This window comes from Miscanthus floridulus, chromosome 4, assembly GCF_019320115.1.
Source record: "Miscanthus floridulus cultivar M001 chromosome 4, ASM1932011v1, whole genome shotgun sequence".
In the NCBI taxonomy this organism is placed as follows: domain Eukaryota; kingdom Viridiplantae; phylum Streptophyta; class Magnoliopsida; order Poales; family Poaceae; genus Miscanthus; species Miscanthus floridulus.
In genome coordinates this window covers 31,981,659-32,009,016 of record NC_089583.1, presented here as the reverse complement: position 1 = coordinate 32,009,016, position 27,358 = coordinate 31,981,659, and the positions used below count along the sequence as shown (strand labels likewise).

Here is a 27,358-nt window from a genome sequence, read left to right as displayed (position 1 = left end):
AAAAATACATTTAATTCTACATTATGAGTTATCTCAAATGATTACTACTAAATCTCATGTGTACCGTTCAAATCCTTTTCTGCAAAACCAGTCTTGTTGAACGCATTTCCTTCTTCTAGAGGAACATTAAAGTTTACCAACTTTGTCTTTTGTGAACATTTGCAATTCTACCATGTATAATTTCCTTATTTATCCAAAGGGCATTTCAGTAGACTTGGATTTGCAGCATTTATTTTTACAATCTGTAGACACCACAGAGAAAATCGATGTGCTTTTCTAAAGTTCCAACTTATCAAAGGTGGTAGATGCAAATTTTCATCAGTTATTTGGCAGGTGTGTGCTCAAAATGTGACTACCTTTAATGAGTACAGCTTTTGCTTCGTATGCTTATTTTGTCACCTCTGCCTATCCTCCAATCTATGCATTGTGGGCCATCTAGCTAACGTGGACAGGGATTGGAAACAACCCATTGTGAACATTTATGCATATACTTAACTGATAAGCCTAGTCAAGACTCCATTTTCTTCTTCACTCAACAGACCCCCCCCCCCCCCCTTCGTTTCAAAACTCGAAGTTCCTCTTTCCTCACTTCCTTCACTGGCTTTCATGGCTTCCAAGGCGCCGCCCGATCTACTCAATGCTACTAGTTCAATCCATATGATTGTGCGCCAGTTGTTCTCCCGGATGGTGTTTTCCCTTCAGATGGAGTGTTCCCTTTCCATGGAGATAATCTCCTTTTGGTTGTGGCTTGAAGGGAATGGTCATCCTGATTTCCTTGCAAGCATAGAATCATTCGATAACTATCATCTCCGGGGAATTGCCTATGCTGGAAAAATGTTCATTAAAGCTCTGCGTCGTAAGTCTAGTCACTTCAATCATAGATCTGAGGAACAAGGCTATTTCCAGAAAGAAGCTATGGAAGGTATTGTTTTCTACCTCAACAATTTCTGTTACAAGGCTTTAGAAGATATTCTAGAAATAGCAGAGGCAAAGGAACGTATCTACCGTACCAATCAACAAGTTCAGCACCATAACATGAAGGGTAAAGCTATGATGAGCACGGTAAGAGTGTACTTAGAGCTATGAGTCTGCGAGAGATGTTGAAAGATGTTTCTAATTTTTTTCCTTTCCCTAAACATTCCTGCAGAAGGATCTTTTGTCTAAGATCAAGGCCTCCTTTACTGGTACTCCGAGTCATGAAGAAGGCTCAAGTTCTAGAAGCATGCCATCCCCAAAAAATCAGATCCTCAGAGATATAGAAAATCCAATCGATCAGTGCCTATCAACATACCCTTTGGCGACTCTTTTTGATAGCCTGAACTTAAGGGATGATCCAGAAGCTCATCCAGTAAGAATTTTGCTAAGTTTCACTGTCCTTGTCGTCTGCACATCATTTATTCAATTATCTTGGTGGTTACAAGACCTAATACCTTTCTTTCACATATTTTGCTACAGATCTGGGTGCAGCAACAGCCCAGTATACCACGCGACGAGAGAACTCTCTTCGTGACTTTCTCCAATGGCTACCCATTTACTGCAGATGAACTATACGAATTCTTTGAGGGGTAAAGTCAATTCTTGTCAGGTTATTAAAATTACTTACAGATATGTAAATAATGGTGGATTTTTGGGTTGCTGACTTCGAAATGTTACAGTTGATAAACGAAATATTTACTGAGAGATGTTGGATTGATTAATAAAATTTGAATTTTAAAACTGATTCATTCAGGTGTCATACTCATTGTTACATAATGCGTAGGTAAAGCCGCAGGGGCCAATGCATGTTGTACCACAGGGGTACTTTTAGCCCCTTCTTTCCAGAAATATTATTAACCAACTTGTTAGGTATACAACAGTGCACAGATCGACTACATAGGTATTTATGCTATAGAATGTTATAAGGTGAACCACATATTCATCATATATCTCAAATTATGTAGTCTACTAGGGATTGATTGGCGGGTACGTCACTGATTGGACAAAAAGGACGCAAAACATATTTAATTTGCTGTTTAATTTGTGTACCTGATCACATGATTTATACAGTTGGCAGAAGAACAAAATTAAACTATATAATTTGAGGTCCTACTTGACAATCTACAATATTATAGGTGGACAAGTTTTATCAGTAATCGGTACTTTTCCACGTTTTCATAGCTTCCATTTAAAAGATGGAACTGCCAGAACAACCATTTATGTGAGAAACTTCATTGTTCCACAAGTATGAAACTTGTAGGTGATGAACATGTTACCTTTTACCAGTGATAGCTTTTCAAACGATACAAGATGTGATGCAGATGAGCTCTGCATCTAGTATACACACAGCATCAGACTAACAGCCCTAATTTTTTTTAACTGCACTCTCACCTAAAATTTTTGTTATGTGCTAAATGCATCAATTTCTATGCACAGTTTATGATTGTACAATGCAATACTTAACTTATTAAGATATATATAATGTAAACAGCTAATCATTTCCCCAGCCACTAAAAGTAAAGGAACTTTTAAGTTTTTGAGATACATGGCTGTTGGCTCCTTAATTTTGATTATTGTATTTCTTTAATTTCACAGGAACTTTGGAGGTGTTGAAGTCATAAGCGTGGAGGAGCCAGTTGAACCTAGGCCACCACTCTATGCACACATCTGTTTTTTCACACAGGAGACAATCCTCCACATCCTTCGTGGGAACCCAAGGGTCAAGTTCGTGATACGAGGGAAGCATCTATGGGCTCGACAGTTTGTTCCAAAGCGGAAGAAAGTCCGGAACTAAGCTGTCACATGCCTGGATGTTGGTGCCTTATATCTCATGCAAGTCGAAAAACTTGGAATAAAGCCACCATCCAGCTTCTTATTAGACTGTCCTGGCTCCTGGGACTTCTTTCTCCTCATAATAACCCTTATGGAACCTTATTACCCGGCATGGTTAATAATGTTATCTGCTGTTGTTTGACGATGTGAGATCAACAGTGTTGTCTTATGTAATGTTATCTGGGAGCATGGTTAATAATGTTGTGTGATGTGAGAACACACAGTGCTATTGATATGTTGAAGGTTTCCCTTCAGTAAATTCTGAAAATGGCGCACTCCTAATTTCCTATTCATGGAATCTTCTTTTCCTCTAGTACCTGAGGATGTTTACCTTCAAATATTCTGCATTCATTTCTAGGTGGGTTGACCTATGACATTAGCGATTTGTGCTCCATTGCTTTTGCTACTCTCCTGTGATCTTTGGTTTCAGTTCAGCATTAACATGTGGGTGGTTGAACTGTGGAATGGGAACTGTATGAGGTTATTCAGTTTTCACCCATTTGGTGACTAATGACTGGGCTACATTCATATTTCTGTGGACAGCATAAATATTTTCAACTGATTAATGATTTTCAAGGTTGATATACGGCTATACTTGCCAAGATCTAAACTAATGTTTTAGCTCTATATATATTGGCTCATTATGTGCCAATGGTTTTTTTTTTTGTTCCTACTAGCTAGTAGGAGCTTTTATGCTGTCCTGTTGTGTCGTGTAGGATGAACCAATTAAGCATGATGTTGTTGTATATAGGGTGACGAGTTGTTAGGTCATCTCAAGTGGTTGTTTTGAACTTTTGTAGTACTTCTCCTACAATTTTTTTTGTAGTCATCAACTTAGATATAGTAATTCTCATGTCACAAAAAGTATTGTTTTAGACACTAGCACTGCCTTCAAATTAAAGCATATTATAACCACTAATTATTTATTGTAATAAATATGTACATATACAAACATACTCAACTTTTTGATAAAGCTGTGCATCAACTCATGTTATTTTCAAATGTTCAACTGCATTAAAAAGCTTGTGCATCAACTCTGATTCTATGAAAATGTAGCGGGGATCCTCCCATAGTTTTAGGGCGAAATATGGATATATAAAAAATTAACTTATTTGACTCCAACAAATTTAGATTGATATTTTTTTTGGGGGGGGGGGGGGGGGGGGGGGGGGTTGAGGGGGAGGGGGACTGTACAAAGTGTTTGAAAATTCTTTCAACTATTCTCCAAGGTTTGGTAAGTTAGATTTGTGCAAAGTCAACACTAGCAGATCATTTAAGTCTAATTGTTCATAAATTTAAGCCCTTTTTATAATATATATATAATGCAATTGCAGAGAGGGGGAAATATATTTGTCATCATTTCTATGAAAAACAAACCATTTAAGTATTAGTCTATAATGGCTATTTTAGGCTAAGACCATTACAACTCTGTAGTCTCTTGGTTGTCTCTCAACCTATACCTAAGCACACAGAGAAGTTTTAATTAAGATATAAACTTCACAATATGTGTTCTATATTAGTAGGTTTGTCCGTAGTTATCTTTATATAACCCACATATCTTTAAGACATGATGTCAGACTCAAGAGACAAACCGCCTCATGCACCTAGGATTTTGCTGATGTACTGTCAAAATAGACGACAAATATGATTATTGTGCATGCGCTACTCACTTTTAACACTAAGTTATTGCGCTAGTAGACTTGACTCTATTATGAAACTACATGAGTCTAAATTCATTATGGGCGTGTTTTGGACCGCGTTTCTTGCGGCGTCAGTGAAAACAATCCGAGAATCGCGCCAAACGCTCTCAAAGTGCGATGATTCTTTTCCCCGCACACGGCATCGGAACTGCACAAATGAACTAGCGTCTGCGTTTTCGGCACCGCGGCCCTCGCGTCGCGATACAAGTACCGCACCGCGCGGTGGGTAACCGCGGTCCCAAACACGCCCTATGTATCCCACCTATGCTCTTTCATCTATTTATTAAAAAAATCAAATTTCCATATTAAAGGGATGGGGATGAGAAAAGGTGGATTGGTGGGTGGGCACCCAAGGGGTGCTGAAGGACTGACTTGTAGTGTGGGTATCTGGCTCTACCACAAAGACCAAATCAACAGACTAAACCAAAATTATTGGATGCCAAAACAGTTCCAGCGAAACCAAATTAATGAATTTCATTGGAGGAAAACATAGCCTCAGAATATGAGTGAGATCTCTCTTACATTTGACACAGGAAAAGGATAACATGGTAGAAGTTGAGTACCAATATCTTAGGATTAAATGACATGATTTTTCTCTTATAGTACTTCCCTGCCTATCCCTTTGTTCATCCCTAGGAAGACTTGACATGATTATTGATTGTGCTGAGAATGAATCGTACTTTATCTTATTGACTCTTGATTTCATGGTTTAATAGTCTAAGACCATACACAGTCTTAATCAAACTAAATCATGAAACAGGAATAAAGCCATCTGCACCAAACCAATATGCTGGGGAAGGCAAAGGAAATAGAATTTTTCAATACCTCACAAAATTTTGCTCAAATGAAGAAGGGGATGAGTCCACATCACAGAAGGAAGCTACCATCTCTTCAAATTGATGCCATGTTGTTGTGGATCGAGGTTGCTGCTCCTATTGTGTATCTTTCCAACCATCGCTGCCCTATCACTATTAACATCTTCGAAGATCGATCCTTATAGCTTGAGATGGAAAGTGATTCGGGAGTGAGACAATTTGGTTCCAACTAGTGGAGATTGGAAAAGAAGGTTTTTGATTTGAGATCGAGATCAAGGCGGTGGCAGGGGCGTGGGGGAGGGGGCAGGGGGAGCAGGCAAGTGATTGAGATAGAACATTGCTTCCTTTTTCTTGTTTCTAAGTTGTAGTTGGAGTGATGTCTTAAAGTAAAGGAAAGTAGGTAGCAAAATGCAAATAACCACAAATGTCCCCATTTTCCTTAATTAAAATGAAATAGAAGTAGGTAAAGACAATTATTAGCGTACACGGAGTAGGCCGAGGATGGTGGCCACATACAGGTAATAAGCAAGGAGACAGATGATGCATACTAAGTATGTTGGCAGCTAGCGTTGTGGTAACCGAAATGGCCAGAGGAAGCGTTAAGGATTGAAGAAAGTGATATGAAGTGGGAGGACCAAATTGCAAGCTTAGGATTCAACATTTCTCGATGGACCTTGATGCAAATGTCATGCCGATGAAATCTCTAAAGGGTAAAATTTATTTTTGGTAAAATACAGGACAATCTCTATTTTATAAATGTTGTGATTCCAACGAAACCAAATTAATGAATTTCATTGAAGGAATAGAAAGCCTCAGAATATGAGTGAGATCTCTCTTACATTTGACACAAAAAAGGATAACATGGTAGAAGCTGAGTACCAATATCTTAATATTAAATATAATGACATGATTTTTCTCTTGTAGTATTTACCTGCATATGCCTTTGTTCATCCCTAGGAAGATTTGATATGATTACTGGTTGTGCTGAGAATGAATCATACTTTATCTTATTCACTCTTCATTTCATGGTTTAATGGAATTATCTTATTCACTCTTCATTTCATGGTTTAATGGAATATCTATATTGTAATAGTCTAAGGCCATACATAGTCTTCATCAAACTGAAGCATGAAAGAGGGATAAAGCCATCTACACCAAACTAATATGTTGGGGAAAGCAAGGGAAATAGAACTTTTCAATACCTCACAAAATTTTGCTCGAACGAAGAAGGGGATGAGTCCACCTCACAGAAGGAAGCTACCATCTCTTCAAATTGATGCCATGTTGTTGTGGATCGAGGTCGTTGCTCCTATTGCGTATCTTCCCCACCATCACCGTCCTATCACTACAAACATCTTCGAAGATCGATCCTTATAGCATGAGATGGCAAGTGATTTGTGAGTGAGACGATTTGGTACCATCGATGGGGATTGGAAAAGAAGGTCTTGGATTTGAGATCGAGATCAAGACAGCGGCAGGGGCGGGGGGAGTGGGGCAGGGGCAAGGGGAGTAGGCAAGTGAGCGAGACAGAACATTGCTTCCTTTTTCTAGTTTTCTAAGTTGTAGTTGGGGTGATGTATTAAAGTAAAGCAAAGTAGGTAGCAAAATGCAAATAACCACAAATGTCCCCATTTTCCTTAATTTGAAACTGAAGTAGGTAAAGACAATTATTAGTGTACACGGAGTAGGATGGGGGTACGGTGGTGGCCACATACAAGTAAGCAAGGAGATAGATGATGCATACTAAGTATATTAGCAGCTTGTGTTGTGGTAACCGAAGTGGCTAGAGGAAGCGTTAGGGATTGAGGAAAGTAATATGAAGTGGGAGTACCAAATAGCAAGATTAGGATTCAACATTTCTTGATGGACCTTGATGCAATTGTCATGCTAAAGAAATCTATAGAGGGTAAAATTTATTTTTGGTAAGTACCTTTGGACAATATTGTTATGTTTGTATTAGGCATGTATATTGACGAGGAGCAAAAGTAGACATTCTATCCTCCTAGATAAGATCTTGAACTAGTTACCATGTAATTTACTAATTTTATAGGTTTATAACTACTTGGTTGCTTCTAGTTTTTTCTTTCAAGTAACTCATGAATATTCATGCTTATTGTCGGGGTTATGATACCCCGGGTATCTCAAGGCATCGATTAGTTAGCCGCTCGGGCGCCCACGGTACATGAGCTGGTATAAGCCCGAACGATCGAGGCCTAGCTAAGCTATGTGGACCTAGGCCAAGCACTAAGGTAGGGGCTAGCCATAACCCCTTTCTCTCTGCCTTCACCGCACAACGCGCAGCATCACCCAACCTCTCCTCCGTCCTGACCCCTAGGAGCAACGGGGAGAGATCAAACTCTGCCAGGCGCACCTGCTCTGATAAGAGAAGGCACGCTGCACTAACCCCGCAAGGACCAAGGGACAACAGTCCCCTTAGCCTGGTCAGACGCCATCCCCACACCACGCAGTGTAGACAAGACAACACCACTAGGCAGTGGAGGTCAGTACGGTGACTCACCATCCAAATACGGCCCACCGAGATGGGTGTACGACCCCACCCACTATGAGATGGGGTTCACAACAGCGGCCTTGACTTTTGAGGCCATCCAAGCCAACGAAGGCCATGACCCCAGAGCTCAGGATCATGGCCACCAGCTCCGCAAATTGCAAGATGACCAATGACCTGGGGGTGGCTACCAACTCCCGTACAACACCCCGGGAGATCAGGAGGCGATGACGAAGGACACGGTGAGACCACATCGCACAGGATGGCTAGCGAATCACCACCGTGCCTATAGTGCCACCACAACTGGCACAGTAGCACCACGCCACCCCATGCCACGATGTGGCCGTAAGACCATCACAACAACCACGCCCGGACGTACACTACGCCAAGACAAGATGGCATTCCTTGCAAGCCAAGTTAGCTAGGTTCCTTCCCTCTAGATCACGATCCCTTGGTCGAAAGAACCTCCTTCTTTGTATGTGACCTAACCCCAGACTCTATATAAGGGCAGCCAGGGCACCCATGCAAGGCATCAGACTCTCGAATCATTCATTTGGGCAATCCATCTTCCAGCTCTAGCTCCAATCTCCTACCTCTTCCACCATTCTTGCACCCCCATTGTAAGAACTTTAGAGCATTCAAGCGAGGAACATGCACTCGATCTTCTCTGAGACTAGACATAGTGCTCTGGTCTAAACCAGTATAATTCCTCATGTCTTTTGGATGCTACCATCGTCTTCCTAGAGCTGCATGACAATCGTAATAAATTTACTAGTCGGTCTATAAAACACCAATAGTTGGCGTGCTAGGTAGGGGATAGTTGCGTACTCTATTTGTTGAGAAGGAAATGATGGCTCCTTGCACCATTGACGGACTCACCCATGGAACAACCCATAGTGGCCGTATCAGTCATGGGAACCCTGAATCCACCAACATCGATGGGCCAACACCACACGTCTGTCCTTGGCCATGACCAGGTCCTCCACCCTAGAGTCCTAAACCCCATGGCCTATGGCAAACACACTCACATAACAGCCCCCAACGGCTGCATCCCAGAGTTCACCTACATAGGGGGGCAGTACCCTCTCTAATCACCAGTCACGGCTAGGTCTTCTGCCTAGGAAACTAGAGCCCTATGGCTCATGGAGAGCTCACCCACGGAATGGCCCTCGGTGGCCACATCCTCTTGGGAAACCACGAGATCATCCATGCTGATAGGTTAACGCCGGTCACCAACCTCTACCCTATCCAGGCCCACCGCACGGGAAGCCTGGATCCTACGGTAGAGCCACGCCCTGAGCGGCGTCTCCACCACCAGTGAGACACAACAAGTCAGGGCACACACAAGCGACAAAACCATCCACTGCAATGTGATGTCAACACTAGTGATCGAGTGGCCATCTGGCGCTAGGCCTCGCAAGGCCAAACCTAGAACTGAGGTCAAATCCCTCATGATGAACTGGCCGTCCATCACGCTAATACAAACTATCAGCTCTCACACAGAGGCTTGTGCATCCAAGGAAGTGGGCCCTCTAAGCGCACGACATGCCGTGCTGAGCGAACCATGCCACGTTGCCTTCAGAGCCCACTTCCGCAGCGATAGGTCATGCCAGCTCTTTATCGAGAGAAGAAACAACACCCAGAAGCGGAGACATGACTACTGCGACATCATCGTGCCATGAGGACTCAGGCATCAAAACACACGAGCCCTTCCAGCCAAGGACTTCCATAAGCCAAACGAGAAGAACCCATCCCCGGGGGCTCACGAGGCCGCCAAGGATGTCGATCCAGCAATTGATCGACCCAAGGCTGCCCGAGAGGTCAAATCACACTGGTTACGACCGCTCCAAGCATTAGAGAAGCACCCTCACTAGCTTGCGGCCTAGAGACTGCAACAACTCTACCATGAGCATGTGCTCGGTGGCTCACCACACCCCGAGCAATGATGGCAAGATCATCAATGGCTTCCAGTACACCAATCAGTTATGTCTACTCTATCCCTAGCCTCTCTACCTAAGCACATTCACATACACATGTAAGCTCACCCGTAGAAGACTAGAGCCAACCTATAGAGTAGGCCAAAGAACATGATACCCATACTGTAAATTCTAGTGTCGTTTACATCCCAAGTGACCCAATCTGACATGCGCCAGCAGCTGCACATGACTCACTCACGGGGGCTACACATATAGGCATACACATATGAGCTCCAAAAGCGTAGCGCTGTTTGTCATCATCCCAGTGACCCATTACAAACTTCTCCCATTTGCACCGTACGCCATGGTGAATCAATGATCCATTTCTCTACTTCTCGTTTGTACCAAGAGGTCGCTCTGACCAAGCCTCGTGGACCAACCCCGGGGTAAGGCCAGGAACCTGCACATGAGTCAAAAGGGAAATGAAGCGATGCTTCGCCTAGGACAAAAGGGGCCAAAGGGAATGGAGCTCTTGCCTCTGCTCGTTCTCTTCTCGCATCATAATGGATCTGCGACCTGCTTCCCGACGTCTTACAGCGCCATCAGGTAGCACATTGTTTAAGCCCCACAGGCCAGCCCCTAGTCTAAAACACGCTGCTATTCACTCAAGACTAAGGGGAATAGATCACATTCCAAACTTGAATGAGAAGAAAACTAAAAAATGGCAAAATGACAAACGAATGCGCCAATCACATGCTATATACACACAAAATATAGCATGTTCACTACAATAGGATCACCCATGTCATGTGACACACTCATAAGGACAACTCTCATGCATTGGAGGCTTGGTACTAGAGGCAGACAGTGGCAGCCGACACCTTGCTTGCAAGGACCTCTACACCACGAGCGGCGGAATTGCCGATGGCAAGGATCTCATCGTTGGACTTTCTTGACGAGTACCCTTGCCCAATGGCATCATAATCAACACCATCGTAGTAGTGGAGACAATCAACGTCAAGGCTGCAAGCACACTACTATGAATCCCCTTGGAGATTAGGAGGTCCACCTGGTGGTGAGGCTCCTCAAGGCAAAGTGCCAGCTGGTATTCACCCGGCCAGCGCCAAGCATGACATCACACATAGCCTGCTCGGAGATGGTCAACGCCACTAGCTCGGTGGCCACTTATTGCGCTCTCTATTCTATGGTCGTCCTCCGCCTCTAGATCCAAGAGCACCTCCACACGTAACCCTAAGAAAGTGACTGCTCCATAACTGGGTACAATAGCCAAGTGAAAGCATGATGCAGACAATGAGGACTCACCAGCGCAAGTGGAATGAAGGCTTTGGCACTCAGCTTCGAGGCACCGATGACCCTACTCATCCTCATTTCGAGCAGCGTCCGCCATAGTACGCTTCATCTCTTGAATGGCTGTTGTCGCCTTGAGGCTGGCTACTTGGGTCATCAACAAACCGATCTAAGATTGAGCTCACGCTTCCTGCTCCATGAGGCCACTCCTAGGCCATGTCAACCCCTCCGATGGCATTGATCCCTTGAGGCTAGCCACCTGGGTCATCAGCAAATTGATCTAAGATTGAGCTCACGCTTCCTGCTCCATGAGCCACTCCTAGGCGATGTCAACCCCTCTGATGGCATTGATCAGGACCCTCACACAACTATCTGCACCCTCTGAGAGGCTCCCAGCTCCTCACACAAGCACCATAACTCTGCCTCTGGCTTGGCCAAGCGATCATGGTCTGCAACACCCCCTGATTGCATCCGGTAGGCCAAGCGTAGGAATTGGGTTTTTTTTCTAATGAAGTCCTCATCAGCTCCTGTGAGAAAAGAAAGGGATGACCACACCATCCGACTGAAAATACAACTGGCGCATTGAGCTCAAGGACAAAGCAGGGCAAAGAAGGCCCACCTGCCCATAGGCCACGACCTCATCGGCCATCAACCGTTGGGCCTTCCGCACTCAATCCGACAACCACGGTGGCCATGTTGACCAGCTTTGACAAGGTCATTCGGACTCCCTCATTGAGTCTTGGAGGCGCTAGCCTACACGGCCTACTCGGCCATGTGTGTTCACCAACAGAGCCTTGTGGGGATCTATAGGATGCGACCAGACAAAAGAGCCTTTGCTAGGCCCAACACCTCTTCCATGCGAAGAACCAGGGCCATCCCATCAGCACCACCAGTTGTCGCCTTTGTGAGTGGGGGGTCGATGGCGGATGACAAGTCCGCTCCCCCCCTTCAAGGCAATAGTTGCACCAACTTCTCCTACATTTGGGGCCTCCCTCTTGACCACCCCTGCCGCCGCTTCCAGCATCGGAGAAGTCCTCAGCCACGGTAGGCGAACACAAGGTCATGATAGGAAGGCGTCGAGCTACAATCACTATAGCCCTGCTGCGGCTTGACAATGGACCCAGCCATATGGGCGGGTTCACGATGCCTAATGACTTCGCAATTGCAAACCCAAGGAATGAGGCTCCCTGCAACAAGAATCCCTTAAGATGAAAAAACTAACACCTGGGCATCATAGCTAAAGAAAGAATCAGGGGGGGCAGTGTACTTGTTGGAGTGCTTACAGAAGGGGGGATGACGAGTCTCGTCACACCTCTCCCTAGAGCAAACCGCCACTAGGGTCAATCACAGCCTATGTCGTGGGGCTAGAATCGATGAGGTGTTCTGGGCCACGATGATGATGCTAGCCTTTGTTGCCACATGGTGACTATCAATAGCACCTGCTCCCTCGGCCCTCTATTTACGGTAGTTACCATCCATCATGAACCATCAATATAACTTGAAATCATACATGAAAATGATCACCAACAAAGACTTAGGGGGCTTAAACTAACCATTTCCATGATTTTGGTGAATCTGTGTTTTCAACAGGGTTTATCTAGAAAACCATCAAGGGGATCAAATTGTCAAATTTTCCTATAAAACTCCTCTAAACTTCCTGCCAGTGTTATCCTAAACGTTTAAACAGACTAAACGGTCACCTACCGCTTAGCTATTTATTCGAGCAAAACGGCCATTTAAACGGACTAAATGGTGATTAAATGGGGTAAACGAATGATTAAACGGGCACGGTAAGTGCCACTGTGCAGCGTTTACACGGCGTGTACACGGGGCTAAACAGCCGTGCACGCGAATAGTGCTTCTTGCATTCCAAGGTGACCCTTATTAGTGGAAGGCAGTTTTTTTGTTCATCCATGCTACATGAATTAGTAATCTTCTATGTCATTAACGGGCCAGAATTCAACGTGTCGGTTCTCATAAAAAATGGGTTGTCGGGATAAGGGAGCATTTGGCACGGCTCATCCGTGATCGCTCCGCTGATGTAGACGGAGCCCTCTGGACAAATTAAGCCACGTACTTTTGGCAGATCCCTGTCCGTACGCAAAAACGGCTCCGGCTCCGTACATATATTATCAAATTTGGAAGTAATTGCCACTTCGAATACAAATATCTTCCCAAGCGTGTCAAAAACTTAGCTGCCACTATATCCCTACCTCAACATGTTTCATTATTCTTTTCCCAACACATGCTCATTTTACATAACATTATGTCAGTGAACTTTTGGAGAGTCACACTTCTTCCATACAAGCGAACTACATGATCTTATAGCTCACACAGGTGCAACAGATGAACAAATTACAATCCTTTTTGTGTGAAGCGAATGGTTTTAAGTCTAATGAAACTAACTGATCTCTTGTGTAGCTTAATTAGCTAGGCTCTTGTGTGATCGGTTGTATTAGCTCACTTCACTCTTTCGATCCAAAGTTGTGTGACTTTGACTAGCTTGTATTGGTGGTTGCTACCGAAAACATGAATGCTCCATATTTGTATGTCAAACTTTAACTTTGCTTAAAAAATACACAAATGTCAATAATGTCAAATTAGTTCCACTAAATCTACCATAACATAGGTCATGATAGTGCAGTCACTTGGTATTGTAGATGTTAATATAATTTTCTATAAACTTGAGCAAAGTTAGCGAAGCTTGACTTTGGATAAACCAAAATGCAAGACCGATATTTTATAAAGGGTCATTAGGATGAACAAGTGGTGCTTTATAAATCTTATAAATATAAAGCAACCACTTTGTGGAATATATATATTCCTAAAATTATATTTGCTAGTATTTCCTTTGTCCCCAAATATAGGGCATATTTAATTAGGATTTGATGAAGTCTTTGAATATATACTTCGACTACCAATTTCTCTTATAATATGTTACCAATTTCAACAAAACAAATATATTAGTTAAACTAGTGATGCATCTTTTGTACCAAAGATGGACATACTTCAATTAATTGTTTTGCTCAAAAGGTACCAAGTTTGACTTTCCTTAATCCCATACGCTCGATATTTTGAGATGGAGGAGGTAGGTACTTGTACTTCAAAAACATATTTACTCAATCTTTTACTTAAAATTTTGGAATCCATCTAAAGAAAAATAATTTTAAAAATACATTTAATTCTACATTATGAGTTATCTCAAATGATTACTACTAAATCTCATGTGTACCGTTCAAATCCTTTTCTGCAAAACCAGTCTTGTTGAACGCATTTCCTTCTTCTAGAGGAACATTAAAGTTTACCAACTTTGTCTTTTGTGAACATTTGCAATTCTACCATGTATAATTTCCTTATTTATCCAAAGGGCATTTCAGTAGACTTGGATTTGCAGCATTTATTTTTACAATCTGTAGACACCACAGAGAAAATCGATGTGCTTTTCTAAAGTTCCAACTTATCAAAGGTGGTAGATGCAAATTTTCATCAGTTATTTGGCAGGTGTGTGCTCAAAATGTGACTACCTTTAATGAGTACAGCTTTTGCTTCGTATGCTTATTTTGTCACCTCTGCCTATCCTCCAATCTATGCATTGTGGGCCATCTAGCTAACGTGGACAGGGATTGGAAACAACCCATTGTGAACATTTATGCATATACTTAACTGATAAGCCTAGTCAAGACTCCATTTTCTTCTTCACTCAACAGACCCCCCCCCCCCCCCCTTCGTTTCAAAACTCGAAGTTCCTCTTTCCTCACTTCCTTCACTGGCTTTCATGGCTTCCAAGGCGCCGCCCGATCTACTCAATGCTACTAGTTCAATCCATATGATTGTGCGCCAGTTGTTCTCCCGGATGGTGTTTTCCCTTCAGATGGAGTGTTCCCTTTCCATGGAGATAATCTCCTTTTGGTTGTGGCTTGAAGGGAATGGTCATCCTGATTTCCTTGCAAGCATAGAATCATTCGATAACTATCATCTCCGGGGAATTGCCTATGCTGGAAAAATGTTCATTAAAGCTCTGCGTCGTAAGTCTAGTCACTTCAATCATAGATCTGAGGAACAAGGCTATTTCCAGAAAGAAGCTATGGAAGGTATTGTTTTCTACCTCAACAATTTCTGTTACAAGGCTTTAGAAGATATTCTAGAAATAGCAGAGGCAAAGGAACGTATCTACCGTACCAATCAACAAGTTCAGCACCATAACATGAAGGGTAAAGCTATGATGAGCACGGTAAGAGTGTACTTAGAGCTATGAGTCTGCGAGAGATGTTGAAAGATGTTTCTAATTTTTTTCCTTTCCCTAAACATTCCTGCAGAAGGATCTTTTGTCTAAGATCAAGGCCTCCTTTACTGGTACTCCGAGTCATGAAGAAGGCTCAAGTTCTAGAAGCATGCCATCCCCAAAAAATCAGATCCTCAGAGATATAGAAAATCCAATCGATCAGTGCCTATCAACATACCCTTTGGCGACTCTTTTTGATAGCCTGAACTTAAGGGATGATCCAGAAGCTCATCCAGTAAGAATTTTGCTAAGTTTCACTGTCCTTGTCGTCTGCACATCATTTATTCAATTATCTTGGTGGTTACAAGACCTAATACCTTTCTTTCACATATTTTGCTACAGATCTGGGTGCAGCAACAGCCCAGTATACCACGCGACGAGAGAACTCTCTTCGTGACTTTCTCCAATGGCTACCCATTTACTGCAGATGAACTATACGAATTCTTTGAGGGGTAAAGTCAATTCTTGTCAGGTTATTAAAATTACTTACAGATATGTAAATAATGGTGGATTTTTGGGTTGCTGACTTCGAAATGTTACAGTTGATAAACGAAATATTTACTGAGAGATGTTGGATTGATTAATAAAATTTGAATTTTAAAACTGATTCATTCAGGTGTCATACTCATTGTTACATAATGCGTAGGTAAAGCCGCAGGGGCCAATGCATGTTGTACCACAGGGGTACTTTTAGCCCCTTCTTTCCAGAAATATTATTAACCAACTTGTTAGGTATACAACAGTGCACAGATCGACTACATAGGTATTTATGCTATAGAATGTTATAAGGTGAACCACATATTCATCATATATCTCAAATTATGTAGTCTACTAGGGATTGATTGGCGGGTACGTCACTGATTGGACAAAAAGGACGCAAAACATATTTAATTTGCTGTTTAATTTGTGTACCTGATCACATGATTTATACAGTTGGCAGAAGAACAAAATTAAACTATATAATTTGAGGTCCTACTTGACAATCTACAATATTATAGGTGGACAAGTTTTATCAGTAATCGGTACTTTTCCACGTTTTCATAGCTTCCATTTAAAAGATGGAACTGCCAGAACAACCATTTATGTGAGAAACTTCATTGTTCCACAAGTATGAAACTTGTAGGTGATGAACATGTTACCTTTTACCAGTGATAGCTTTTCAAACGATACAAGATGTGATGCAGATGAGCTCTGCATCTAGTATACACACAGCATCAGACTAACAGCCCTAATTTTTTTTAACTGCACTCTCACCTAAAATTTTTGTTATGTGCTAAATGCATCAATTTCTATGCACAGTTTATGATTGTACAATGCAATACTTAACTTATTAAGATATATATAATGTAAACAGCTAATCATTTCCCCAGCCACTAAAAGTAAAGGAACTTTTAAGTTTTTGAGATACATGGCTGTTGGCTCCTTAATTTTGATTATTGTATTTCTTTAATTTCACAGGAACTTTGGAGGTGTTGAAGTCATAAGCGTGGAGGAGCCAGTTGAACCTAGGCCACCACTCTATGCACACATCTGTTTTTTCACACAGGAGACAATCCTCCACATCCTTCGTGGGAACCCAAGGGTCAAGTTCGTGATACGAGGGAAGCATCTATGGGCTCGACAGTTTGTTCCAAAGCGGAAGAAAGTCCGGAACTAAGCTGTCACATGCCTGGATGTTGGTGCCTTATATCTCATGCAAGTCGAAAAACTTGGAATAAAGCCACCATCCAGCTTCTTATTAGACTGTCCTGGCTCCTGGGACTTCTTTCTCCTCATAATAACCCTTATGGAACCTTATTACCCGGCATGGTTAATAATGTTATCTGCTGTTGTTTGACGATGTGAGATCAACAGTGTTGTCTTATGTAATGTTATCTGGGAGCATGGTTAATAATGTTGTGTGATGTGAGAACACACAGTGCTATTGATATGTTGAAGGTTTCCCTTCAGTAAATTCTGAAAATGGCGCACTCCTAATTTCCTATTCATGGAATCTTCTTTTCCTCTAGTACCTGAGGATGTTTACCTTCAAATATTCTGCATTCATTTCTAGGTGGGTTGACCTATGACATTAGCGATTTGTGCTCCATTGCTTTTGCTACTCTCCTGTGATCTTTGGTTTCAGTTCAGCATTAACATGTGGGTGGTTGAACTGTGGAATGGGAACTGTATGAGGTTATTCAGTTTTCACCCATTTGGTGACTAATGACTGGGCTACATTCATATTTCTGTGGACAGCATAAATATTTTCAACTGATTAATGATTTTCAAGGTTGATATACGGCTATACTTGCCAAGATCTAAACTAATGTTTTAGCTCTATATATATTGGCTCATTATGTGCCAATGGTTTTTTTTTTGTTCCTACTAGCTAGTAGGAGCTTTTATGCTGTCCTGTTGTGTCGTGTAGGATGAACCAATTAAGCATGATGTTGTTGTATATAGGGTGACGAGTTGTTAGGTCATCTCAAGTGGTTGTTTTGAACTTTTGTAGTACTTCTCCTACAATTTTTTTTGTAGTCATCAACTTAGATATAGTAATTCTCATGTCACAAAAAGTATTGTTTTAGACACTAGCACTGCCTTCAAATTAAAGCATATTATAACCACTAATTATTTATTGTAATAAATATGTACATATACAAACATACTCAACTTTTTGATAAAGCTGTGCATCAACTCATGTTATTTTCAAATGTTCAACTGCATTAAAAAGCTTGTGCATCAACTCTGATTCTATGAAAATGTAGCGGGGATCCTCCCATAGTTTTAGGGCGAAATATGGATATATAAAAAATTAACTTATTTGACTCCAACAAATTTAGATTGATATTTTTTTTGGGGGGGGGGGGGGGGGGGGGGGGGGGGTTGAGGGGGAGGGGGACTGTACAAAGTGTTTGAAAATTCTTTCAACTATTCTCCAAGGTTTGGTAAGTTAGATTTGTGCAAAGTCAACACTAGCAGATCATTTAAGTCTAATTGTTCATAAATTTAAGCCCTTTTTATAATATATATATAATGCAATTGCAGAGAGGGGGAAATATATTTGTCATCATTTCTATGAAAAACAAACCATTTAAGTATTAGTCTATAATGGCTATTTTAGGCTAAGACCATTACAACTCTGTAGTCTCTTGGTTGTCTCTCAACCTATACCTAAGCACACAGAGAAGTTTTAATTAAGATATAAACTTCACAATATGTGTTCTATATTAGTAGGTTTGTCCGTAGTTATCTTTATATAACCCACATATCTTTAAGACATGATGTCAGACTCAAGAGACAAACCGCCTCATGCACCTAGGATTTTGCTGATGTACTGTCAAAATAGACGACAAATATGATTATTGTGCATGCGCTACTCACTTTTAACACTAAGTTATTGCGCTAGTAGACTTGACTCTATTATGAAACTACATGAGTCTAAATTCATTATGGGCGTGTTTTGGACCGCGTTTCTTGCGGCGTCAGTGAAAACAATCCGAGAATCGCGCCAAACGCTCTCAAAGTGCGATGATTCTTTTCCCCGCACACGGCATCGGAACTGCACAAATGAACTAGCGTCTGCGTTTTCGGCACCGCGGCCCTCGCGTCGCGATACAAGTACCGCACCGCGCGGTGGGTAACCGCGGTCCCAAACACGCCCTATGTATCCCACCTATGCTCTTTCATCTATTTATTAAAAAAATCAAATTTCCATATTAAAGGGATGGGGATGAGAAAAGGTGGATTGGTGGGTGGGCACCCAAGGGGTGCTGAAGGACTGACTTGTAGTGTGGGTATCTGGCTCTACCACAAAGACCAAATCAACAGACTAAACCAAAATTATTGGATGCCAAAACAGTTCCAGCGAAACCAAATTAATGAATTTCATTGGAGGAAAACATAGCCTCAGAATATGAGTGAGATCTCTCTTACATTTGACACAGGAAAAGGATAACATGGTAGAAGTTGAGTACCAATATCTTAGGATTAAATGACATGATTTTTCTCTTATAGTACTTCCCTGCCTATCCCTTTGTTCATCCCTAGGAAGACTTGACATGATTATTGATTGTGCTGAGAATGAATCGTACTTTATCTTATTGACTCTTGATTTCATGGTTTAATAGTCTAAGACCATACACAGTCTTAATCAAACTAAATCATGAAACAGGAATAAAGCCATCTGCACCAAACCAATATGCTGGGGAAGGCAAAGGAAATAGAATTTTTCAATACCTCACAAAATTTTGCTCAAATGAAGAAGGGGATGAGTCCACATCACAGAAGGAAGCTACCATCTCTTCAAATTGATGCCATGTTGTTGTGGATCGAGGTTGCTGCTCCTATTGTGTATCTTTCCAACCATCGCTGCCCTATCACTATTAACATCTTCGAAGATCGATCCTTATAGCTTGAGATGGAAAGTGATTCGGGAGTGAGACAATTTGGTTCCAACTAGTGGAGATTGGAAAAGAAGGTTTTTGATTTGAGATCGAGATCAAGGCGGTGGCAGGGGCGTGGGGGAGGGGGCAGGGGGAGCAGGCAAGTGATTGAGATAGAACATTGCTTCCTTTTTCTTGTTTCTAAGTTGTAGTTGGAGTGATGTCTTAAAGTAAAGGAAAGTAGGTAGCAAAATGCAAATAACCACAAATGTCCCCATTTTCCTTAATTAAAATGAAATAGAAGTAGGTAAAGACAATTATTAGCGTACACGGAGTAGGCCGAGGATGGTGGCCACATACAGGTAATAAGCAAGGAGACAGATGATGCATACTAAGTATGTTGGCAGCTAGCGTTGTGGTAACCGAAATGGCCAGAGGAAGCGTTAAGGATTGAAGAAAGTGATATGAAGTGGGAGGACCAAATTGCAAGCTTAGGATTCAACATTTCTCGATGGACCTTGATGCAAATGTCATGCCGATGAAATCTCTAAAGGGTAAAATTTATTTTTGGTAAAATACAGGACAATCTCTATTTTATAAATGTTGTGATTCCAACGAAACCAAATTAATGAATTTCATTGAAGGAATAGAAAGCCTCAGAATATGAGTGAGATCTCTCTTACATTTGACACAAAAAAGGATAACATGGTAGAAGCTGAGTACCAATATCTTAATATTAAATATAATGACATGATTTTTCTCTTGTAGTATTTACCTGCATATGCCTTTGTTCATCCCTAGGAAGATTTGATATGATTACTGGTTGTGCTGAGAATGAATCATACTTTATCTTATTCACTCTTCATTTCATGGTTTAATGGAATTATCTTATTCACTCTTCATTTCATGGTTTAATGGAATATCTATATTGTAATAGTCTAAGGCCATACATAGTCTTCATCAAACTGAAGCATGAAAGAGGGATAAAGCCATCTACACCAAACTAATATGTTGGGGAAAGCAAGGGAAATAGAACTTTTCAATACCTCACAAAATTTTGCTCGAACGAAGAAGGGGATGAGTCCACCTCACAGAAGGAAGCTACCATCTCTTCAAATTGATGCCATGTTGTTGTGGATCGAGGTCGTTGCTCCTATTGCGTATCTTCCCCACCATCACCGTCCTATCACTACAAACATCTTCGAAGATCGATCCTTATAGCATGAGATGGCAAGTGATTTGTGAGTGAGACGATTTGGTACCATCGATGGGGATTGGAAAAGAAGGTCTTGGATTTGAGATCGAGATCAAGACAGCGGCAGGGGCGGGGGGAGTGGGGCAGGGGCAAGGGGAGTAGGCAAGTGAGCGAGACAGAACATTGCTTCCTTTTTCTAGTTTTCTAAGTTGTAGTTGGGGTGATGTATTAAAGTAAAGCAAAGTAGGTAGCAAAATGCAAATAACCACAAATGTCCCCATTTTCCTTAATTTGAAACTGAAGTAGGTAAAGACAATTATTAGTGTACACGGAGTAGGATGGGGGTACGGTGGTGGCCACATACAAGTAAGCAAGGAGATAGATGATGCATACTAAGTATATTAGCAGCTTGTGTTGTGGTAACCGAAGTGGCTAGAGGAAGCGTTAGGGATTGAGGAAAGTAATATGAAGTGGGAGTACCAAATAGCAAGATTAGGATTCAACATTTCTTGATGGACCTTGATGCAATTGTCATGCTAAAGAAATCTATAGAGGGTAAAATTTATTTTTGGTAAGTACCTTTGGACAATATTGTTATGTTTGTATTAGGCATGTATATTGACGAGGAGCAAAAGTAGACATTCTATCCTCCTAGATAAGATCTTGAACTAGTTACCATGTAATTTACTAATTTTATAGGTTTATAACTACTTGGTTGCTTCTAGTTTTTTCTTTCAAGTAACTCATGAATATTCATGCTTATTGTCGGGGTTATGATACCCCGGGTATCTCAAGGCATCGATTAGTTAGCCGCTCGGGCGCCCACGGTACATGAGCTGGTATAAGCCCGAACGATCGAGGCCTAGCTAAGCTATGTGGACCTAGGCCAAGCACTAAGGTAGGGGCTAGCCATAACCCCTTTCTCTCTGCCTTCACCGCACAACGCGCAGCATCACCCAACCTCTCCTCCGTCCTGACCCCTAGGAGCAACGGGGAGAGATCAAACTCTGCCAGGCGCACCTGCTCTGATAAGAGAAGGCACGCTGCACTAACCCCGCAAGGACCAAGGGACAACAGTCCCCTTAGCCTGGTCAGACGCCATCCCCACACCACGCAGTGTAGACAAGACAACACCACTAGGCAGTGGAGGTCAGTACGGTGACTCACCATCCAAATACGGCCCACCGAGATGGGTGTACGACCCCACCCACTATGAGATGGGGTTCACAACAGCGGCCTTGACTTTTGAGGCCATCCAAGCCAACGAAGGCCATGACCCCAGAGCTCAGGATCATGGCCACCAGCTCCGCAAATTGCAAGATGACCAATGACCTGGGGGTGGCTACCAACTCCCGTACAACACCCCCGGGAGATCAGGAGGCGATGACGAAGGACACGGTGAGACCACATCGCACAGGATGGCTAGCGAATCACCACCGTGCCTATAGTGCCACCACAACTGGCACAGTAGCACCACGCCACCCCATGCCACGATGTGGCCGTAAGACCATCACAACAACCACGCCCGGACGTACACTACGCCAAGACAAGATGGCATTCCTTGCAAGCCAAGTTAGCTAGGTTCCTTCCCTCTAGATCACGATCCCTTGGTCGAAAGAACCTCCTTCTTTGTATGTGACCTAACCCCAGACTCTATATAAGGGCAGCCAGGGCACCCATGCAAGGCATCAGACTCTCGAATCATTCATTTGGGCAATCCATCTTCCAGCTCTAGCTCCAATCTCCTACCTCTTCCACCATTCTTGCACCCCCATTGTAAGAACTTTAGAGCATTCAAGCGAGGAACATGCACTCGATCTTCTCTGAGACTAGACATAGTGCTCTGGTCTAAACCAGTATAATTCCTCATGTCTTTTGGATGCTACCATCGTCTTCCTAGAGCTGCATGACAATCGTATAAATTTACTAGTCGGTCTATAAAACACCAATAGTTGGCGTGCTAGGTAGGGGATAGTTGCGTACTCTATTTGTTGAGAAGGAAATGATGGCTCCTTGCACCATTGACGGACTCACCCATGGAACAACCCATAGTGGCCGTATCAGTCATGGGAACCCTGAATCCACCAACATCGATGGGCCAACACCCACGTCTGTCCTTGGCCATGACCAGGTCCTCCACCCTAGAGTCCTAAACCCCATGGCCTATGGCAAACACACTCACATAACAGCCCCCAACGGCTGCATCCCAGAGTTCACCTACATAGGGGGGCAGTACCCTCTCTAATCACCAGTCACGGCTAGGTCTTCTGCCTAGGAAACTAGAGCCCTATGGCTCATGGAGAGCTCACCCACGGAATGGCCCTCGGTGGCCACATCCTCTTGGGAAACCACGAGATCATCCATGCTGATAGGTTAACGCCGGTCACCAACCTCTACCCTATCCAGGCCCACCGCACGGGAAGCCTGGATCCTACGGTAGAGCCACGCCCTGAGCGGCGTCTCCACCACCAGTGAGACACAACAAGTCAGGGCACACACAAGCGACAAAACCATCCACTGCAATGTGATGTCAACACTAGTGATCGAGTGGCCATCTGGCGCTAGGCCTCGCAAGGCCAAACCTAGAACTGAGGTCAAATCCCTCATGATGAACTGGCCGTCCATCACGCTAATACAAACTATCAGCTCTCACACAGAGGCTTGTGCATCCAAGGAAGTGGGCCCTCTAAGCGCACGACATGCCGTGCTGAGCGAACCATGCCACGTTGCCTTCAGAGCCCACTTCCGCAGCGATAGGTCATGCCAGCTCTTTATCGAGAGAAGAAACAACACCCAGAAGCGGAGACATGACTACTGCGACATCATCGTGCCATGAGGACTCAGGCATCAAAACACACGAGCCCTTCCAGCCAAGGACTTCCATAAGCCAAACGAGAAGAACCCATCCCCGGGGGCTCACGAGGCCGCCAAGGATGTCGATCCAGCAATTGATCGACCCAAGGCTGCCCGAGAGGTCAAATCACACTGGTTACGACCGCTCCAAGCATTAGAGAAGCACCCTCACTAGCTTGCGGCCTAGAGACTGCAACAACTCTACCATGAGCATGTGCTCGGTGGCTCACCACACCCCGAGCAATGATGGCAAGATCATCAATGGCTTCCAGTACACCAATCAGTTATGTCTACTCTATCCCTAGCCTCTCTACCTAAGCACATTCACATACACATGTAAGCTCACCCGTAGAAGACTAGAGCCAACCTATAGAGTAGGCCAAAGAACATGATACCCATACTGTAAATTCTAGTGTCGTTTACATCCCAAGTGACCCAATCTGACATGCGCCAGCAGCTGCACATGACTCACTCACGGGGGCTACACATATAGGCATACACATATGAGCTCCAAAAGCGTAGCGCTGTTTGTCATCATCCCAGTGACCCATTACAAACTTCTCCCATTTGCACCGTACGCCATGGTGAATCAATGATCCATTTCTCTACTTCTCGTTTGTACCAAGAGGTCGCTCTGACCAAGCCTCGTGGACCAACCCCGGGGTAAGGCCAGGAACCTGCACATGAGTCAAAAGGGAAATGAAGCGATGCTTCGCCTAGGACAAAAGGGGCCAAAGGGAATGGAGCTCTTGCCTCTGCTCGTTCTCTTCTCGCATCATAATGGATCTGCGACCTGCTTCCCGACGTCTTACAGCGCCATCAGGTAGCACATTGTTTAAGCCCCACAGGCCAGCCCCTAGTCTAAAACACGCTGCTATTCACTCAAGACTAAGGGGAATAGATCACATTCCAAACTTGAATGAGAAGAAAACTAAAAAATGGCAAAATGACAAACGAATGCGCCAATCACATGCTATATACACACAAAATATAGCATGTTCACTACAATAGGATCACCCATGTCATGTGACACACTCATAAGGACAACTCTCATGCATTGGAGGCTTGGTACTAGAGGCAGACAGTGGCAGCCGACACCTTGCTTGCAAGGACCTCTACACCACGAGCGGCGGAATTGCCGATGGCAAGGATCTCATCGTTGGACTTTCTTGACGAGTACCCTTGCCCCATGGCATCATAATCAACACCATCGTAGTTGGAGACAATCAACGTCAAGGCTGCAAGCACACTACTATGAATCCCCTTGGAGATTAGGAGGTCCACCTGGTGGTGAGGCTCCTCAAGGCAAAGTGCCAGCTGGTATTCACCCGGCCTAGCGCCAAGCATGACATCACACATAGCCTGCTCGGAGATGGTCAACGCCACTAGCTCGGTGGCCACTTATTGCGCTCTCTATTCTATGGTCGTCCTCGCCTCTAGATCCAAGAGCACCTCCACACGTAACCCTAAGAAAGTGACTGCTCCATAACTGGGTACAATAGCCAAGTGAAAGCATGATGCAGACAATGAGGACTCACCAGCGCAAGTGGAATGAAGGCTTTGGCACTCAGCTTCGAGGCACCGATGACCCTACTCATCCTCATTTCGAGCAGCGTCCGCCATAGTACGCTTCATCTCTTGAATGGCTGTTGTCGCCTTGAGGCTGGCTACTTGGGTCATCAACAAACCGATCTAAGATTGAGCTCACGCTTCCTGCTCCATGAGCCACTCCTAGGCCATGTCAACCCCTCCGATGGCATTGATCCCTTGAGGCTAGCCACCTGGGTCATCAGCAAATTGATCTAAGATTGAGCTCACGCTTCCTGCTCCATGAGCCACTCCTAGGCGATGTCAACCCCTCTGATGGCATTGATCAGACCCTCACACAACTATCTGCACCCTCTGAGAGGCTCCCAGCTCCTCACACAAGCACCATAACTCTGCCTCTGGCTTGGCCAAGCGATCATGGTCTGCAACACCCCCTGATTGCATCCGGTAGGCCAAGCGTAGGAATTGGGTTTTTTTTCTAATGAAGTCCTCATCAGCTCCTGTGAGAAAAGAAAGGGATGACCACACCATCCGACTGAAAATACAACTGGCGCATTGAGCTCAAGGACAAAGCAGGGCAAAGAAGGCCCACCTGCCCATAGGCCACGACCTCATCGGCCATCAACCGTTGGGCCTCCGCACTCAATCCGACAACCACGGTGGCCATGTTGACCAGCTTTGACAAGGTCATTCGGACTCCCTCATTGAGTCTTGGAGGCGCTAGCCTACACGGCCTACTCGGCCATGTGTGTTCACCAACAGAGCCTTGTGGGGATCTATAGGATGCGACCAGACAAAAGAGCCTTTGCTAGGCCCAACCTCTTCCATGCGAAGAACCAGGGCCATCCCATCAGCACCACCAGTTGTCGCCTTTGTGAGTGGGGGGTCGATGGCGGATGACAAGTCCGCTCCCCCCTTCAAGGCAATAGTTGCACCAACTTCTCCTACATTTGGGGCCTCCCTCTTGACCACCCCTGCCGCCGCTCCAGCATCGGAGAAGTCCTCAGCCACGGTAGGCGAACACAAGGTCATGATAGGAAGGCGTCGAGCTACAATCACTATAGCCCTGCTGCGGCTTGACAATGGACCCAGCCATATGGGCGGGTTCACGATGCCTAATGACTTCGCAATTGCAAACCCAGGAAGAGGCTCCCTGCAACAAGAATCCCTTAAGATGAAAAAACTAAACAACCTGGGCATCATAGCTAAAGAAAGAATCAGGGGGCAGTGTACTTGTTGGAGTGCTTACAGAAGGGGGGATGACGAGTCTCGTCACACCTCTCCCTAGAAGCAGAACCGCAACTAGGGTCATCACAGCCTATGTCGTGGGGCTAGAAATCGATGAGGTGTTCTGGGCCACGATGATGATGCTAGCCTTTGCCACATGGTGACTATCAATAGCACCTGCTCCCTCGGCCCTCTATTTACGGTAGTTACCATCCATCATGAACCATCAATATAACTTGAAATCATACATGAAAATGATCACCAACAAAGACTTAGGGGCTTAAACTAACCATTTCCATGAGTTTTGGTGAATCTGTGTTTTCAACACGGGTTTATCTAGAAAACCATCAAGGGGATCAAATTGTCAAATTAAATCGCATTAATCCGTAGCGAAAACTACCCCAGAAGGTTCTAGAAGACTCGAGAAGACACCACACCGAAGTGGAGACCAAGCCAGCAGGCCCCTAGTGATGAGGACATGACACCCATGCATATGACCATGTTTGGTGCATAGGATGGAGGGGAAGGAGGCCAGCAAGGGTGTCCAATTCAAGAAGGAGGCCCGAGGCTAATTCAGTTCGAGTCCCTGAGGTGGAGGCCCAAAGCAACTCAAGTTCGAGTCTGCCTCGGAATCCAGGACCAGTCTGCCTTAAACTGATCACCCAGGACGCATCCTGACTCTGTTTTTGATGATCCACATATGTATCTAAAGCTAATTTGATAAGGAAGCCAATCCAAGTGGTTTCATGTCAAAAGATATTTGGAATCATTGAAACAAGTTAGCGTCTAGAATCTGCCAGGATGCTACGACAATGTCTTTTGGTCCGTTGGAC

The 27,358-nt window shown here is 43.8% G+C and overlaps 2 protein-coding genes across 2 annotated transcripts; both read left to right on the top strand.

Moving 5' to 3' along the window:
• The first annotated feature begins 606 nt into the window (after positions 1-606).
• LOC136551258 (uncharacterized) lies at positions 607-2,770 on the top strand. Its single transcript, XM_066542843.1, has 4 exons — positions 607-1,062; positions 1,148-1,372; positions 1,468-1,565; positions 2,572-2,770. Exons 1-4 carry the CDS (start codon positions 607-609, stop codon positions 2,768-2,770), a joined length of 978 nt encoding a protein of 325 aa, XP_066398940.1.
• A 12,058-nt stretch (positions 2,771-14,828) lies between these two features.
• On the top strand, positions 14,829-16,992 carry LOC136551257 (uncharacterized). Its single transcript, XM_066542842.1, has 4 exons — positions 14,829-15,284; positions 15,370-15,594; positions 15,690-15,787; positions 16,794-16,992. Exons 1-4 carry the CDS (start codon positions 14,829-14,831, stop codon positions 16,990-16,992), a joined length of 978 nt encoding a protein of 325 aa, XP_066398939.1.
• Positions 16,993-27,358: the final 10,366 nt, after the last annotated feature.